At 33.4% G+C, this 17387-nt stretch overlaps 3 protein-coding genes across 5 annotated transcripts; 2 read left to right on the top strand and 1 right to left on the bottom strand.

The window, feature by feature from the left end:
- The first annotated feature begins 912 nt into the window (after window positions 1-912).
- On the top strand, window positions 913-4916 carry LOC130628554 (retinaldehyde-binding protein 1-like). The gene is made up of 2 exons (XM_057441497.1): window positions 913-1900; window positions 3709-4916. The coding sequence occupies exons 1-2, from the start codon at window positions 1286-1288 to the stop codon at window positions 4036-4038; spliced, it is 945 nt and encodes a 314-aa protein (XP_057297480.1). The 5' UTR covers window positions 913-1285; the 3' UTR covers window positions 4039-4916.
- Window positions 4917-5478: 562 nt separating this feature from the next.
- Window positions 5479-7278, bottom strand: LOC130628553 (galactosylceramide sulfotransferase-like). Its single transcript, XM_057441496.1, has 2 exons — window positions 6646-7278; window positions 5479-6249 (listed from the first exon to the last, which is right to left on the bottom strand). Exons 1-2 carry the CDS (start codon window positions 7040-7042, stop codon window positions 5633-5635), a joined length of 1014 nt encoding a protein of 337 aa, XP_057297479.1. The 5' UTR covers window positions 7043-7278; the 3' UTR covers window positions 5479-5632.
- Window positions 7279-9414: 2136 nt separating this feature from the next.
- Window positions 9415-16753, top strand: LOC130628551 (sodium-dependent phosphate transport protein 2B-like). Of its 3 annotated transcripts, XM_057441493.1 has the most exons (6): window positions 9416-10127; window positions 10375-10414; window positions 12160-12308; window positions 12626-12766; window positions 13566-13697; window positions 14063-16751. In XM_057441493.1, the coding sequence occupies exons 2-6, from the start codon at window positions 10386-10388 to the stop codon at window positions 15391-15393; spliced, it is 1782 nt and encodes a 593-aa protein (XP_057297476.1). In that variant the 5' UTR covers window positions 9416-10127; window positions 10375-10385; the 3' UTR covers window positions 15394-16751. The 3 variants fall into 3 exon arrangements, with proteins under 3 accessions (XP_057297478.1, XP_057297476.1, XP_057297477.1); XM_057441495.1 differs by lacking the exon at window positions 12626-12766 and having other exon boundaries at window positions 9415-10127; window positions 14063-16753; XM_057441494.1 differs by lacking the exon at window positions 10375-10414 and having other exon boundaries at window positions 9417-10127.
- The last annotated feature ends 634 nt before the right edge of the window (window positions 16754-17387 follow it).

The following is a 17387-nucleotide window of genomic DNA, read 5'->3' as shown; positions in this document are numbered from 1 at the left end:
TTTTTCTTCTTAGACGCACCTCCCAGCATTTAGTATCTGGTCATGCGCACTAAAACTTTCTTCGGACTAAGATGTTAAAACGAGTCAACATTTTACATCTAAGCTTTACAGACAGGCAACTAACAAAAACTTAGAAAAAACTACCATCTTTAATATAATGGGAATGAACATAACGAAAAAGCAACCTAACTGTTTGCAAAAAAAAACCTTTGCGTTATTTTAAAAAAAATGAGGTAAATTATGTACACTGAAAAGCCTAAACGCCACTTTAATGTTGCAAAACTCAAAAAAAAATTTAATCCCCATATTAACACGGATTTGGGACAAAGGAAGTAGTAGTACTTTCGTACCCAGTTCCCTTGTCTTGCTTTTTCCTCTTTCCAGCACTTTTACATATCGTACTTCATACCCAGTGCATATGCACTGGGTATGAAATAATTATGATATCTTGGTATCTGGGTATGACATCTTGTATATGCTTATTTAATTTCAGCACAACAAATATGATCTATGAAATTTCATTACGACGAACAAGGTTTGTGAAGAAACATAAAAGAAACAGAATTGTCAGTTACTATGCCAACGTCAGCATCTTATGACTTTTTTGGACATGTTAGGTGTCCAAAACGTAATAAACATAACATCGAACGCCATCTGCTCCTGAATAATACTTTCACTCAAAACTGATTCGTTTCTTTAAAAACTCGCTTGACCAGGTGGTTTGCCACTTTTTATTAGATGAGTCACATAAAACGAAGTGAATAAAACTCCGCGGCGGAGAGTGTCTATTATAAAGCTATCCTCACAGAAGAGCGACTATTGCAGTAAAAAACAAAATAAAAACGCAAGGGAAAAAGGATGGATGAAAAGTTGTGGAAACAATGTAAGATAAAGATGGTTATAGCGATTGTTTCTTGGCAGAGCAATATTTTTCTTGTCACGCAGCTTGTTTTTAATGTTGTCAAAGTATAGATAGTTTCGTGCATCTGTTGAACCAGAGAAGTTTATATTTGTTGGATCCTTGCTTAAGGCTAAATGTTATGGCATGAAACATGTCAGGATGTTCTATATTTTAATTTGTTTAGTATGACCTTGTGTGTGTGAAACAAGTTCTAAGTAAGAGAATGCGAGAGAATATGATCTATGACATGTGACATGTTGAGGATCGTGGTTCTGCAAAAGATAAATACAGATGATCATGACTTAGTATTTTTAAGCTGCTTACACTGATATCCATGTTTACACTTGTTACTTCTAGGTAGGAATAATACACATAATTTAAAGCATGGAGACAGCGGCCATACACGATGAAGAATCGTTCGAACCCAATGGTCCAATATTAGGCGGGAAAGGGTATCTGCCTGCACAAACTATTCGAAAAGCGTATTACGAACTTGACGAAACGCCGCAAACGAAGGTCGTAACGATTAGGTCGTTTCGGCAACTTATAGAAGAAAATCAAGAAGAAAATAACTTCGACGAACATTCTGACGCTTTTCTGTTGAAATTTTTACGGCATCGGAAATTTGACGTGGATGATGCGTATAAACTTCTGGTCAGTTATTACACAAACAGGGAAAAGACTCCCGAAGTATTTCGGAACTTAACTCGAAAAAATGTCAAGAAAACATTAGAGCAAGGTATTGTGGGTGTTTTACCGCAACGTGATAGATATGGACGTGTGATAGTTCTTTTTAATTTCAGTGGATGGGACATGAGTATACCGTTTCATTTTGAAAAGCTTTTGCGTGTGTGGGTTTACACTTTGGAAAAAGTATACGAAAGTGAAGAGACGCAAATCAACGGAATTGTAATCATTTGTAACTTGTACCAACTCAGTGTTTTGCAGACGAAAAGTTTACGCTCGTCGATGATAGCAAAAGCGATACGTGTGTTTCAGGTAGGCTTAACATTTTGACCGCCATATTAGAATTTCCCCTAAAGTAAACGAAAACCCTTTGTGGTTGTTGCTCTTTATTTTAAAGTTTCCGGTCGACAGAACTAGCTATTCCATTCTTAAATTTCTTTTTTCGTGTTTGCGAAAAAGAAAACGAGACCCTAGAAACAGAATTTCTGACCAAGCTACCTCGTTTTTAATGCTCTTTTGTCACCATTTGGCAAATCCACCTCTATATGAAATTCTCAGTTGGTAGGAACAGTAGTACGAACGATCATGATTAAAATCAGAGTACATAGAATCTTGATTCTTCTATGAAAACCTATGCTTAAGAGGGTTTTTCCATTGCACTCCTTATAACTTGATGAAATTTCCTTCTTGTAGCTATGTAGGTCCATAAGTTGCTACAGCTTTACAGTTGAATTGTTTAAAAGTATTACTCATTTCTTTTAGCTATAAAGGGAAACTCTATAATTCCTGGAAATTCAAATCTTTTTGACTTGGACATGTCGTGTTACATTAAGAACCCGTATCCTGAGTTTTTGTGCATTAGTCAGAGAATAAACAACGTGATTCTTAAAACTTTATAATTGGGTTTCTCACCAGATAATGACCGCCCAAGTTTTTTGTAATAACTTCTGAAGCATCATCATTTTTAGTAAGCTTTAGGATAGTCAATCCTCTTTTGTATGATGTCATGTCTATTGTTATGGGGAGTCATCGGTAAACAGGTGGACAGGAAAACACCGTCTTTTTAACGTCATTATTAGTTAGTCGATTTAATGTTCTATTAAATAATTTTAAACATCTAAAAAATTTGCAACCGTTTTTCTTTATGTTCAGGAATAAAATGAAAAGATTCTTTTTTAGCGAAGAAAACAATTAGCTTTTCAGTATTGCAATTGGTGCCCAAGGGAAACATCTATTTTAGGGAAAGAAACTTTCGCCAACAGAAACTTTCGCGACTAGTAAAATTCGCGCAATTTTTTGTATTTCGCAAACATAAACTTTCACGAACAATAATTTTCAACATTTTCGTAAGAATCAATTTTTCTAAATTACGTGAAATTTTCTTAGAAACTTTCAAAGGCATATCATACGTATCACAATAATGGTGAAATGGAAACTGGTCAATCGTTGGCAAGTTAAAACATCTTTTAAAATGAGTAAAATCATAAATACAGCATATTAACGTAATATGAGTTATTGTTTTTTGGTTACATAAACTTTCGCGAATGATCCCCGTCAGTAGTTTTAGCGAACATAAATTTACGCGAATATTTATGCAGTTTCTGTTCGCGAATTTTTATTCTTCCAAAGGTAAATGGTTCGTGTTTTTTACCGGTGGGTAACCCAACTCATCCCCTTTTTAAAACATGGGCAGACTGTTCATAACAATCCAGCCATCAGGTGTTATGGTGCTCCGTAGATCTACGTAAACCATCGTCTAAGGGTTGATGTTTACTTGTTGACCGTAAATCTGGATTATTCGGAAAATTATAGACGTATTCAATAGAATGTATGGAAAAAAAGTAAACATTCGAAAAATTTTCACCACGAAGAAAACCCCCAAAACAGGCTAAACATGTGTACAAGGTTTTCTAACGTCTCTATAATAATAGCCGTATTCCTGCCTCTGCCCACAATGGGACCTCAAGTAGCGAGAAGCATGAAAAAAGGTAAATAAAGGACGGGCGAACCTGTGAATTTATCCACCGGCCACCGAATAGTAATGCTATAATTCTCTTACCACTACTTCAAATATAAATACATCCTTTATTTGGTTCATACTATTCCTATTCACATTGTAGGACAACTTCCCATATCGAATCAGCGGTATTCATTTACTTAATCCAAGTTGGCATTTCAAACTATTATGGAAAATGAGTAGTGCACCAAGTTTACTCAAACCGAAACTCTTCGAACGCATACACATCCACGAAGGCGATCTGTCGAAGTTTTATGAAGAGTTCCCGCGTAAATATCTTTCCACGGATCTTGGAGGAGTTGTTGAGTATGAAAACAAACTTTGGATTGAAGAACTTTTAGAACCTGAACAAGCCGAGCAGGACGCACAATTGCAGACGTCAGCACATATTCAGTATCTAAGCAACAAACAGTCAAGTCCCTTTAATTTTTGATAGTTAAATTCATTAATTTTTTTTATTGACTTCTTTACGTTTTTAAAGTTTACTCAGTTTGCAAAACATTTCCTTACCTTTATGTAGTCAAATTCAATCTCAAGGCTTCTGACCTAACCTCAAATTTTCAGAAGGCAAATTGACGTAATTCGATACTTAGAAGAAAGGAGGATTTCAAGAATTGCCGTTTTAGTTGTTGAATTTTGCCTATTAGCTTTTGTGTCAATATGGAAAGCTAGCTTTTTTCATAACAAGATTACCTAGGAATAGCAGATAAACGCCACCGTGTCTTAATGCTGAGATTAGGTGAATTAAAGTCAGTCAGGCGTAACTCAAAATAATGTGCAAAACTACAAACATTTCTCAGTATGTAATATAGTTTAAAATTCATGGCAAGCGGCTTAGTGTTTGGCAGAGCGAAATAATAAGCGGAAATTAGCGATTCACTTTGAGTTTACACACGGTAAAATTTCAATTTTCCTTTAGTGTTTATTTCTAATCATCAACCAACCAATCGCAAAAAGGTTTCTGTTGTTGTAAGGTCGACTCAGCTAGACGTACATTTTGTGTAATGCAGATGCAACTGGATTGATTTCTATTTTTTAATTGCTATGTTGTTGTACGTTTAAATCGAACTTATTTTACTATATAGCTATACTATATAGCTTTACTATATAGTCATTGCATGATTAGGAAACGTCTGACCCAGTTGCGTAACAACAAAGGGTCATAACAATTTCGTATATACTGACGGGATCTTTCTGCTAGCAGTCCCTTTAAGTAAAATTTTTTTGTGTTACCCGTGTTTAGCAATAGCTTCCAGATTTAGGATATGCCATCCGAGTTATACTGTAGCCTGGAGCTTTCAATAGAAATTATTTCTCCTCCTATTACCACAGGCTAACTAACTATACATTAGTTATGCAAAAAAATTTGGTTTGTCTCGGCAATGAAGCAATGGGGAAGAAAGTAAGACCTTTGCAACTATCCCTAAAACGTGAATGTGAGCGTGAACGTAACCAAGTCAAATTTAAATAATGCTTTCAACTAAATCTGTTGCTTGCTAACTAACCTATTTTAACCTAACCCAAGAAAATTCAATTTTTGATGCTTAAAGGAATGCAGGCAGGGTAGCTACTTTAAGAGAAAACGCACTGGGAAATACCAAATCAGTTTAAGAACACTTCAGATCGCATGTTTCTTAACTTCCCCCTCACTACATACAAAATTGAATTGTCAATAAGGAAAATCATGAAAGATAGGGAAGCCAATGTTGTCGAGCTAACACAGAGGTGGACGCATACTAGATATAATTTACTAAGAATTTCGACTGGCTTTAACACGGGACTTTCAGCTTATGATAAGAAGTAGTGAGTGACCAACCATACGACCTGCAAACAAGTTTTTTTGCTGACACAGTTATCTAAAGAAAAGCGCTCGTTCGTATAAAGCTATAAAGCCACAAATATTTTGTCGCATTACAAAGGAAATTCTAGAAAACTGAAAAACAAAACAGAAGAACTGAGTATGTTTTCAGCGTAAAAAGATAAACTATTTTAGAGAAGGCTGCTACAGGAAATGAAATCACCGCTTTTCACGTTCGCGGCACCATCTTAGTTTTTAATTTAGAATGTCTCCTTTGTTCGTATTGGTAAATACCGTGAACTTGCTCAAAGTCTGAATGTTCTAATATACTTCTCTTTAACCTCTTTAAAGCCGTTCTGTAAAGTATCATATCGTCCTTATTATATCTTAATATGGCGTCCTCAATATCCTTCGGTATTGTTATTTCTGTCAACTCTTGTTGTGCTTTGTCATATAGCACATCTTGTATGGAACAGCAAAGTCGGTCTCTTAGAATAACAAGTGATTCATCAAACATTTCTCTCACAACAATAAAATCAAAAGTTGCAATTTTGCGGTTTAAATCGTACGGATCGAAGTCACGAATACCCAGATTTGTTAACTGCAAGTTACGTGGTAGAGAATGAAGTACCGATATACTGTCTTTATTGTCGATTGCATGTGCTTCATTGATGTGTTGGTCAATCTGAAGAAACTTTCTCATCGCATTCCACTTACTGAGTTTATTACCAAACAAACTAGTCATTACTTCATGTATCCCTGCATGTTTATATGTTTGTAGAAAATGGCGGATTGGATGTTCAACTGACGTCATAACAAACATATCCTTTGGAAGAGATTGCTTCACTGAAAAGATATAAAATATATTTAGCGTACAGAATTATTTAATTCAAATTAACATGGTGCAAGGCAAGCTTGTGGGTAAGTTCAGAGCGTTTCAAGTTTCTCATAACGAGAAGATGATTGGTCATACTAACTAAGACAAATAAAACAAGGCCTGGTGTATGACCCCATCCCCTTCTCTGAGTCTATTTAAGATGTGTGTATGTATGTAGAAAATTGATCATACATATGGGCTTCACATTAATAGCTGTATTGTGTGTGTAAAAATTGGTAATCCACTGCAGAGTAAGTTGCTATTATGTTCAGGGTGCAAGAAACTTCCCCATGGACTTATCACTATCATATTACATTAAATCAGGAATGTTAATAATGAACTTTGCTAACATTTAAGCTACTTACTTTTCTCAATTCCTTCCACTTCTTTGACCATGATCACATCACAACATGCTCTGCCATCTTTGTATACCATATCGTAACTTTTGCACAATGTTAGGTTATATTCATTCGAATATCTCAGCACTAAATTTGGCAAAACTGATGACTCAGCATTTTGATTACTAATATACATAACTGATTTTTTTGGTGTTGAAGTTACCGAGCACACTCCTGACGTTTTTTCATTTTCATTTTCCGTATTTGAAAATATCGTTGTGTCTTGTTTAAACCATTGCATATTCTGCTGAATATTTAAAAACAAATGAGATATGCTACTTGCTTTATCTAGCAGCTGAATGTTTAGGCATATCAAGGAAAATAAAACAAACATATACAAATATGTTAAAACGGAATGATCCATTATTAAGTGTTCTTTTTCCACGTTTTATTCCCGCTAGAGTAAAGTCCACTATGTTTTCTTTGAGCTTTTTGCTATAGCTTGAAATATTTATTGTTACTTCTATGGTAATATGCTTGACAGGCTTGTTGGACTTTTTTTTGCCTTCTTACTTCATAATCCTGGACACAATATTTGAAAATAATCAGTTCTATAATTTCTTTTTTTTCTGCGAAATACGATTAAAAGAAAAATCAACGCACACTTTTTGACGAACATGTTTCCATATTTTCTTTTCATATGTTGCGTTCCATAGCAACACTGGGTTAAATTTGCTGCTATGAAACTGAATTTCGTCGTTGTTGCTAATTGAAAGAAGGTACACGTGTTTTGTTTACATAAGCAACCATCTTATAAGCAACTGTACTAAAATTTGCTTTAGTCCAAGTAATATTGGGTGTAAAAATCTAGTTATTTTTGGAATAACGAACATTTTTTTTTTTAGGTGTTGCCTACATAATAATCGTTCTTAATTTTCCATTTTCTAAATCGAAAAACAATTTTCTCTGGGCTTCACTTCAAACCGAACAATTTCGTATCGGTACGTATAATCTTTAGCAAAAATTTATGGTTATCTTTAAAATTCTGCGACATTTTGCAAAGGAACCGCTAAGCAAATTTTCTATCAATAAGCAGGAACGTGAATTAAAGTTTCCAAGTAGATAGTAAACGAGAAAAAAGAAACTTAACCAAAATTGAAGTCTCAGTTTTGATGCATTAAAGTTCTTGATAACGTACTTGATTACTTACTTGAGAATGAACAATAGTGTATTAGCAGAAAAAATAAACACTTATCCAAATGTTGTTTGTAGAGGCCAATGAACACAAACACTCATTTACAACAGACAACATATTCTCCCAAACTAGCTAATTCTATAATTTCACAGCTATTTGCGGTCACAGCATCATTAGCCTCCTCAAATGAGCTGATCAGCTTTTAAGATCAAGTTTGTAAAACGATTGTACATTTAGCTACATGTTGCTTGAGGAAAACATTTTCTTTACATGTCAAACATGTTTTCACCATCAAAGACAGAATAAATGTCAGATTCTCACTAATTGACATCTCGTCTGCAAAATTAAATCTCCGCAAAAAAATTCTTATAACATTGGCGAAAAAAAAATTCTCCTGAAACAGTTATTTGCTGCCTTACCGAAATATGTGTCGTGTTTAGTACTTCACTGTAATTATTAAAATAAAACGTTTCGTTCTATAGATTGTGTCAATTTCTTTTTCTTTCAATATGTTTCTACTTCAGGGAATAAAAAATCTATATTACAAGCGACTGCCTTATTGCATTATTTGATAAACATATCATAGTGGGCGATAGTAAAGAAGCCGTGTGTAGCTTCAAACGCGCTATCAGCCACGTGTCGTCCTTAAGGACGCGTCTGTGAATCAAGCGAAACGCATTTTTTTACAATCGATTTATCTTTCAGGGAACTGATGCTTTCTAGATGAAAAACGAGGCGAAAACAGGGTAAATGTAGCTGTTCTTGGCGATACAAATCTAAAGCAAAACTCAAACGCAAAAAAATCTGTTACGCACGATTTTAGATTGTACGAAGGCCAGCAATGACAGAAGAATTTGTAAGTTATAGGGCTTTGATTCTGAGCCTTCCTGTTTGGCGTTATTTCAGAAGTTAGTCGACGAAAAATGTGTTAAAAGACTTTTTTAAAACTCGTGGCCTGTGAATTTATCAAAGATACAGTGGCGTCCTGACCTGTCATTCACTTAGTACTAAAAGTCTAAATGATGTCGAATTAACTAATAAATGAAAAAAGGGGCATGATAAAAGGTTTAAATAAACCAAGAAGCAGGAAAATTCTCTAAAATGATGGTTATGGGCGTTGTCATGCTGTTATGTGTTGTGCTTGTAACATGAGGTCTCCGACCTTGAGCCCTGTTCATTTTTTGAAATGTATATTGATTTTTTAAGTGCAAAGGAATGGTGTCTTTATTGGCCTGTCATTTGCCATATATAAATGTGATCGAAAGATATTTGCAGAAACTGGTTGTTTCTTCCAGTTCATCAGGGACAGTTAAGCTAACCTCGTGTCCAATATTAAAAATCAATAAAAGAATAAACATAAAAAAATAAAATAAAATAAAATAAAATAAAATAAAATAAAATAAAATAAAATAAAATAAAATAAAATAAAATAAAATAAAATAAAATAAAATAAAATAAAATAAAATAAAATAAAATAAAATAAAATAAAATAAAATAAAATAAAATAAAATAAGATAAAATAAAATAAAATAAAATAAAATAAAATAAAATAAAATAAAATAAAATAAAATAAAATAAAATAAAATAAAATAAAATAAAATAAAAAAAAATAAAGAACAAAAAAAGAAAAAAAAATATGGACAAAGAAATTGAAAAATGCGTTTTAAAATCAATTGTGATTGAAAGATTTTACTTATTCAGACACACGTGTTACCATGACTTCTAAAGCGTGCAAATCACGTGACTAAAGACAAGCCAACACAAAACAAACATGAATACAATTTTTTTATGAAACATATGTTTTGAATATGTCTTAAAAATGTTCTCTTTGAAAAAAATTTCTTCCAACAAGTAAAAGTGGATAACCATATGCTTATATGAAAACTTTTATTGCTGCGAACTTTGAATTAGCTCCATTTTTACCAAGAAATGGGGCGTTTAATTGATTCGTTTCAAGTTAAAAATGTACTCCATGAAAGCTGTAGAACCCTCAGCTTTGACGTTTGACTTATGAAAACAACATATGTTGGTGAGTGTCAAGTTTTAAGGATCGAAGATGGAGAACAGTTTGTTGTTTATTCATGCCGCGTAATCGTGACGATAAAAAATTTATAATCCACATCCTAATTGGTCGATATTTAACTATTTGGAATTGTGATTGGTTTATCCTTCATATGTGGTTAATCTGATAGGTTGATAGGAAAACACGCATGAAAAGCATGGCCTACAGAAACAATACAAAAGGAGTATTTATCACATCTTAGCTTGTTGGATCATTGCTCAAGCGAAAAGAAAAGTGGTGAAATATTTTACGGTAAGTTGGTGTTTAAAAACATTAGTAAGACATTGTGTCATTTTTTACACGTTCATCACTGTTTTACAATTCATGCAATTTTTTACTAAGAATTAAATATTCAAAGAGAGAGGAGGAAAGACTCCATTCACGCCTAAATACGCCCGAAATATTTAACTTGGTAATCAGATGCTTAGGTTTTACCCAGCTATAATATTATTCTGTTTACCAGAAAATCCCACACTGGGTTTTAAATTTTTCTACCTAGTTTCCAAGCTGATGTTACAGGAAAGAAAAGAAAAAATCAGGTAAAAGGACACTGACTTCGATGTTAAGCAGTTGAAAGTCAAATTTCCATTTAAGCTAGTCCTACAATTAACAAACAGCTATTAAAGTCTTTTTGATCAAAACATTATCCAATTTCATATACATGTTGTTTTGCATAGCTACAACGCAGATTGAGAAAATAATTTTCTCTTTAAAGCATGTGTTTTTATTAATATGTTTTGTCAAATTAAATATATCTAAGAAGTATATAGATATATCAAACAAGATGCATGGATTAGCTCAGTGATATTCACTACAAATTTCTCTTTCTCGCCGACTGGCAGCCTTATGGTAGAGCGCTTGCTTGTAGTGCCGAAGTTTGTCGTTTAAAACCCGACCGGGTCGTGCCAGAGACTATAAATGTGTGAATCAAACCCTTTTGCTTAGCGTCTGCTTAAGAATGTAAATAATTATTTAGGGTCTAGTTGAGCAAATGCTGTGCTTGCACGACTTTTGTATCTCAAATGAGAGTTTTAAACATGCTAGGACCCCTGTCGTACGACCTTTTATGACAGCAGTACCACTAGGAAATAAAGAGGTTATTTTGGGTAAATAATTTTAACATAATAATATTTCCCTAAATATTCGTCTTTTTTCGATACAAAAATATCGTCAGAATTATTTGCTTAATTGCTATATGAGATTTTATGACTATTATTATTTTTACGATTTGCAGTTTTTCTAATAATTTTGACTCTGCCTGGTAATGAAACTACAAGATATTAAGGATCACTCAAAAACCAACATACTAACTCTTTAAAACGGAAAATTCTAAAATTTCTGTTCTAATAATCATAAAATCTTTCAAACTTCACAGTGTTTAATCTCATAAAACTGGTCTGTCTTCTATATATTCCCTATTCGCTTCTTTTCAGCAATTTCCTCTGCCTAAACTAGTTTGTGTTTCGTAGCCTAGTTTATAAGAACGTTGAGGTTGAGATTTTGCCAAAAATTAAAAACGTACTCAGCCTTGAATTTCTTTGTAGATCACAGGAAGAAATTAATGCGAGTTTAAAACTACAGAAAACAATAATTTTTTGAAAAAGTTGTTTTTTCTCTCCACTACACTATAAAAGCCCTAACCTTGGTATCCTTGATTTCTTCCAATCCTAAAAGTATTCATCGGTATCGGGTTTTTTATCAAAATTATACTTTTTAATTGAAGCCTCGTGATTCTCAACAACATTTTGAGGCTCAAATAATTCTTAAATCTGATAGGTTAAGAGGAGAACACGCATAAAATATTTCTTAAAATAAATTCTTACTAATTGCTGAAAATATAGACAAGTTCAAAACTTTTCAAAAATATGATGACATGTTTTATTATTAATCGAATTTCACACACACACACACACAAAAATTAATGTCTTATCCCGAGAAAAATTAAGCCTTGACGATTCTTATCAATAGATTCTCATGAAGTGTGTAAGTTATTTCTGTATTTACGGAAAAAATAAAAACTTTCTTTTCTCCACAAGTTCTGCACCACAGTGAATCCAATAGAGATAATAAAAATAATCTTTGTATCATGTTCCTGTTTCTAATGTAGCTATGGACGCACAATGTAGAATAGCGTTTCCATGGATGAAATCACGAGCATTTTTTCTTGTTTCGTTTTCTTCATCAACACACATACACTTTGCTCATTAACACGCACACACACATACACACAAATCTAAGTAGTTACAAAAAATACAACTTACTGTATTATTTTGTTTTTCTACAGAATGGAAAGGTTAGATCTAGAAGAACATATGCTGAGAGGAGTTGAAAAAGAAGAAGAAGAAGAAGAAAAACAAAGAGAAGATGAAGAACAAAAATCCGATCCATTTGAAGTTGTGCAAGACTTTAGACCAAGTGGACCTCCTTGGAATGGTAAATATAAGTCTTTCCATATAACTGTGTTAATACCGTCGTAACGTTGCTGGTAATCTGTTCTGCCGAAATCTTTGAGTAAAACATATTTTAATTTTCTCAAACCACTTAACAGGGGAACAGCAACTTTAACAGAGCCCTCACCTCTTCTAGAGAATCCAATTATTTTTTTCTATTTTTTATTATTATTATTATTATTATTATTATTATTATTATTATTATTATTATTATTATTATTATTATTATTGTATAATTATTTTTTGGAGGAAGAGAAGGTTCTTTTTGTTTTCCGTCTGTCTTTAAATTACTTTTTTTAGAATTGGATAACAAAGACAAATTTATGCGTGTCTTGATTACCCTGCTTAAAGTCATTGCTTTACTGGTCATGTTGTATTTGTTTATTTGTTCGCTTAGTTTTTTGAGTTCCGCGTTTCGTCTACTCGGAGGAAAAACTGCAGGTACATTAATTTTGTTATTAAACAAAAAATGGCTGTCTTCTATTATTACATTTTGTGGTAAAAAAATAAAGATATTAAAAAATAATTGGTAAAAATACTTGTAATGGTTGATAGATGAAAATTTGAAAATGAATTACTGGTCCAAAATTTAATTAATTTTTATCATTTTTTTTTTCAGATAAAGTGTGTTTGCTAAGGCACCCTCTCTTAGTGATAAGGTTTGGAAAACAAATTAAACTTGTTAACTACCAGTGGCTGTAGTACCAATAAAGAGTTTCTCTAGACGTTGTCAAATCTAGTCCCGCTCTTCTATAACTTAAATAGATTTGTGCAAATTGAATCAAACTTGACAGTTATAGTAGTTCATGAAAGGATCAAAATAGCAGCATTTTTTTGCTTATGTCAACGCTTTTCTGTGACGTTATCGGATGTTGGAAATTTGTGTGAATATATCCACTATCTGCTTTAATTTAATTGCTTGCGTTCTTGAGCAAATTCCTGACAGCCAAATAAAAGATATTTAACATAATTTCTGGGTTTTACATAATACGCTTGAAGAAACGCTAAGTAATAGCCAATATCAAAGGCCCTGGGTGGTACTGGACCTAAATATTTGACATGCAGGTGCCTAATAAATATATATGAAAATTCAGTAATTATCATCACCATGGAGAATAGCAAAAAAAACCTTATTACTTAACCACCTGCAGAATATTGATTATTTTACACTTTGCTCATAATTTGCTCATATCTCAACATTATTTCTCTAGTTGGTGTATTGCATTACGTCATATTTTAGGGCAAGTTTTCGCGTCGGATTCATTAGTGAGCAATCCAGTTGCCGGCCTTATGATTGGCGTGTTAGCAACAGTGTTATTGCAAAGTTCGTCGACGACGACATCCATTGTTGTTGCTATGGTAGCGTCGGGAAGTAAGTTCTTAGAAAATATATTTTATTTTCACCTTATTGCGACATAATAACAAGTTTCACATAACAGAAACCCTACCAGCGTATTCTCTTATAAGAATTCACTTTTACTTCGGGCAGTTGTTCGCGCTCAATTTTACTTCGCGCGATTGTTCGCGCTCAATTTTACATCGCGCATTTGTTCCCGTTCAATTTTAAATCGCGCAGTTGTTCACGCTCAATTTTACTTCGCGTGATTGTTCGCGCACTTTTCTATTTCGTGCGGCTGTGCTTTGTGGACAGTTTTTGCTGTCTAAAAGGATTACCCCCTGGAAGTATTCTTTGTAAATTCTGAGATGATTTTAACTGTATATCTGTTAATGCTTTAGTTTTAAATGTACGTCCTGCAATCCCGATTGTAATGGGTGCAAATATCGGAACAAGTGTTACAAATACGATTGTTGCTATTGGACAAATTGCCGACAGAGAACAATTTCGACGTGCTTTTGCTGGAGCTACGGTTCACGATATGTTTAATATATTATGTGTTCTTGTATTGTTGCCAATTGAAGTAATAACTGGGTACTTATATCACTTAACAAAGGCTATTATATCAGCGATGTCCTTACCCGATCCCGATGAACCAGGTGACAAATCATACAAAAAAGAATTGCTTAAAAAAATTACTAAACCGTTTACAAATCTTGTTATTCAACTTGACAAAAAAGTTATCGAACAGATTGCTAAAGGAGACAAATCAGCGGACGACAAAAGTTTGATAAAACACTGGTGTGACAAAGGAAAAACTGTTTCAGTTGTGAAACAAATCAATGAAACATTTAACGCCACAATGGACACAACAATTCATGAACGACAATGCAAGTTTCTGTTGCACGGCACTGGTTTGTCGGACACAGTTGTCGGCGTCATTATGCTACTCGTTGCTTTGGCGATTCTGTGCATTTGCTTGGTTCTGATTGTAAAAACATTACATTCCTTGCTAAGAGGTCAAATTGCTCTGGTTATTAAAAAAACCTTTAACTCAAAATTTCCTAAACCATTTGGTTTCTTAACAGGATATGTTGCTATCCTGGTAGGAGCAGGCATGACTATACTTGTACAGTCAAGTTCAATTTTCACTTCAGCCTTGACACCTTTAGTTGGTCTTGGCATCGTTCCATTAAAGAAGGTTTATCCATTAACACTGGGTGCAAATATCGGAACAACAGCTACAGGTGTACTAGCAGCTCTCGCGTCGTCCGGTGATCGATTAGCTTTAGCATTACAGATAGCATTGTGCCATTTATTTTTCAATATAACCGGGATAATTGTTTGGTATCCGGTTCCTGTTATGAGACGAGTTCCAATAAGGTTAGCAAAGCATCTAGGCAATACAACTGCAGAATACAGATGGTTTGCATTGGCTTACTTATTACTGGTATTCTTTATCGCTCCTACACTTATTTTTGCGCTAACATTGCCTGGTTGGAGGATATTTATCGCTCTAATGATACCAATTGTAATTCTCGTTGTATGTATCTGCGTGGTGAACATCCTTCAAAAGAAAAAAGCGGATTGGTTGCCAAGAAAATTCCGGTCTTGGGAATGGGCTCCGCTTATGTGTCGCTCGTTAAAACCGTACGATAATGTGATCTCGAAGGTATATAAAGCGTCGTACAAAGTGAAAAGAAAGTCTATACCTTCCGAGTCTGATTTGTGATTGTGGTGAAAACAAACATATATGACTGGAATGAAAATGCTCCATTATATTTCTTGAAATATAGCTCACCCATGTAATCACTCTCTTCAGAGTCGAGGGTTTGGTGTTTATGTCTAACAACACGAAGCCTAAGCAGTTTTATTTGTAATTTTATGTAGCTAATTTCTCCGATAGAATTTGTAAGTTGAATATTTCAATGCCAGATTTAAATTGCCATGCAAAAAGATCTTAGCTTGATAAGAAATTCATTTCTAACGCGAGTTTTCTTAGTAATTAGTTCGGAAAATTATTTCTGCTAAAGAAAAGAAAAAAAAAATTAACTCCTCACTCCTAGCCATAAATCATATTTTAAAGTTGATATGTTTCCCCGAAGCTTCATGTATAACTTCAGAATTGTATATTCAGAAATGACACCTTTTTTGTTACCCACGAGAAAGCGCATCAGCAAAATATCCGTTTTTTAAATCCTCGCAAATTTTATGGGATTGTTTGGTCAAGTGCGATTCGCTAAAATTTTCATGAATATAAGTATTTTTAGTGCTGAAAGATGTACAACCAAATTTTATTGAGGGGTTGCTTTACACCTTTGTGACTGTTGTACAACCATCTCAAACTAGTATTTCCTTTGTAAACTGCACTCACAATGAGAGACAGGACGTATCATAAGCACAGCGGATAATTCAGGATTTAATGACTAGTTTAAAAATAATTATGTTGCTTAAATAATTTTATTTAACCATTTCAGTCAGTATTGTTAATGATCATTTAAGCTGCGTTAAATCTTTAACGTTTCCAAATCTGTTTCCACTGTCTCATTAGGGCGCTAAATCTGCAAAAAGTATTTTTGAGATTTTAAATCTTTTTACATCACAGCTGAGAGTATCACTTTAGCCCGTTTTACACTGCTAAGTACTGTCAAAGCAAAAAAAAATGTTCCGTCTTTTTTCAACAACGGTATCTGTTTATTGTAAATTATTAATTTTGTTTACATGTATTTAAAAATCCTTTAATATTATCAATATATACCGTAATAATCCGAACAAGCGCTTGGCGCTTATTTAATTTTTGGCTTTTTGCATGGGCGCTTTTTTTTTTTTAAAAAAAAACCCGAATAAAAAATATAATAGCATGAAGGTTAGTCTTTGTAATATAAGAAAGTAAAATTTTCTAGAGGTAGTTTTCGATTAAGCGCTCCCTTTTATCAGGCGAGCGCTTATTTAAAGGGGGCGCTATTTCCCATTTGTTACTTTATCTTTTTGTACTTCCTATAAAAAAATAATTTTTCATAAAGGAAATATATTTACATTTTTAGCTATTGAATATGGAAATTTAAAAATTCGAGTATCCCACCTGTCTTACTTACATATATTAATCAAGATTTTGTACAAACTCGTTTTTTCCTAGGATATAAAGCATTGAATGGATGAGTGATTTTTGTTAGATCAAGCCCCTAAAATTACTCCATAAAATCTGTTTGAAAATTGCTTGTTGATAGTAGGTTATGGACATCGGTCAATTATTCTCCGGTAAAGCAGTTAAAAGCAGTTATGATAGGCTTAGTGAAATGTAGAAATAAATGTTTAGATTTTACGTTTAGATACAATCCCAGAAAGCTGTAAATTTCAAGTAATTTGTCTTTTAGATTTTAATTTTATTTTTTTATTTTTTTATGGGAAAAACATATCAACTCGTATTAAAATATTTGTAGCACCAAGTATAAGACGAATTGTTTTTGTTTGTGAGGCCTATGCGAGGCGATGATGGGTACACACAATTTCATCTGTAAACAAAAAAATGTCGACAAAGAGTGAGTAAATTTTGTCTAGGTGACTAATCTCTTCTGCAGACTAAAATATTTGCTGACTTTTTTATTACCGACCAAATTTTTTGCCGACATTTTTTTTTCCGACCTAAGTTTTTTTTCGACCACCTTTTCTCCGTTTTTTCTTTCTTTTTGGCAGTTTATATCAGTTTTATGCAATTATTCCTTATTA

The sequence above is a fragment of the Hydractinia symbiolongicarpus genome, chromosome 15 (genome assembly GCF_029227915.1).
Source record: "Hydractinia symbiolongicarpus strain clone_291-10 chromosome 15, HSymV2.1, whole genome shotgun sequence".
Taxonomy (NCBI): domain Eukaryota; kingdom Metazoa; phylum Cnidaria; class Hydrozoa; order Anthoathecata; family Hydractiniidae; genus Hydractinia; species Hydractinia symbiolongicarpus.
Note: the sequence above shows the minus strand (reverse complement) of the source record. Positions and strands in the feature narration are given on the sequence as shown.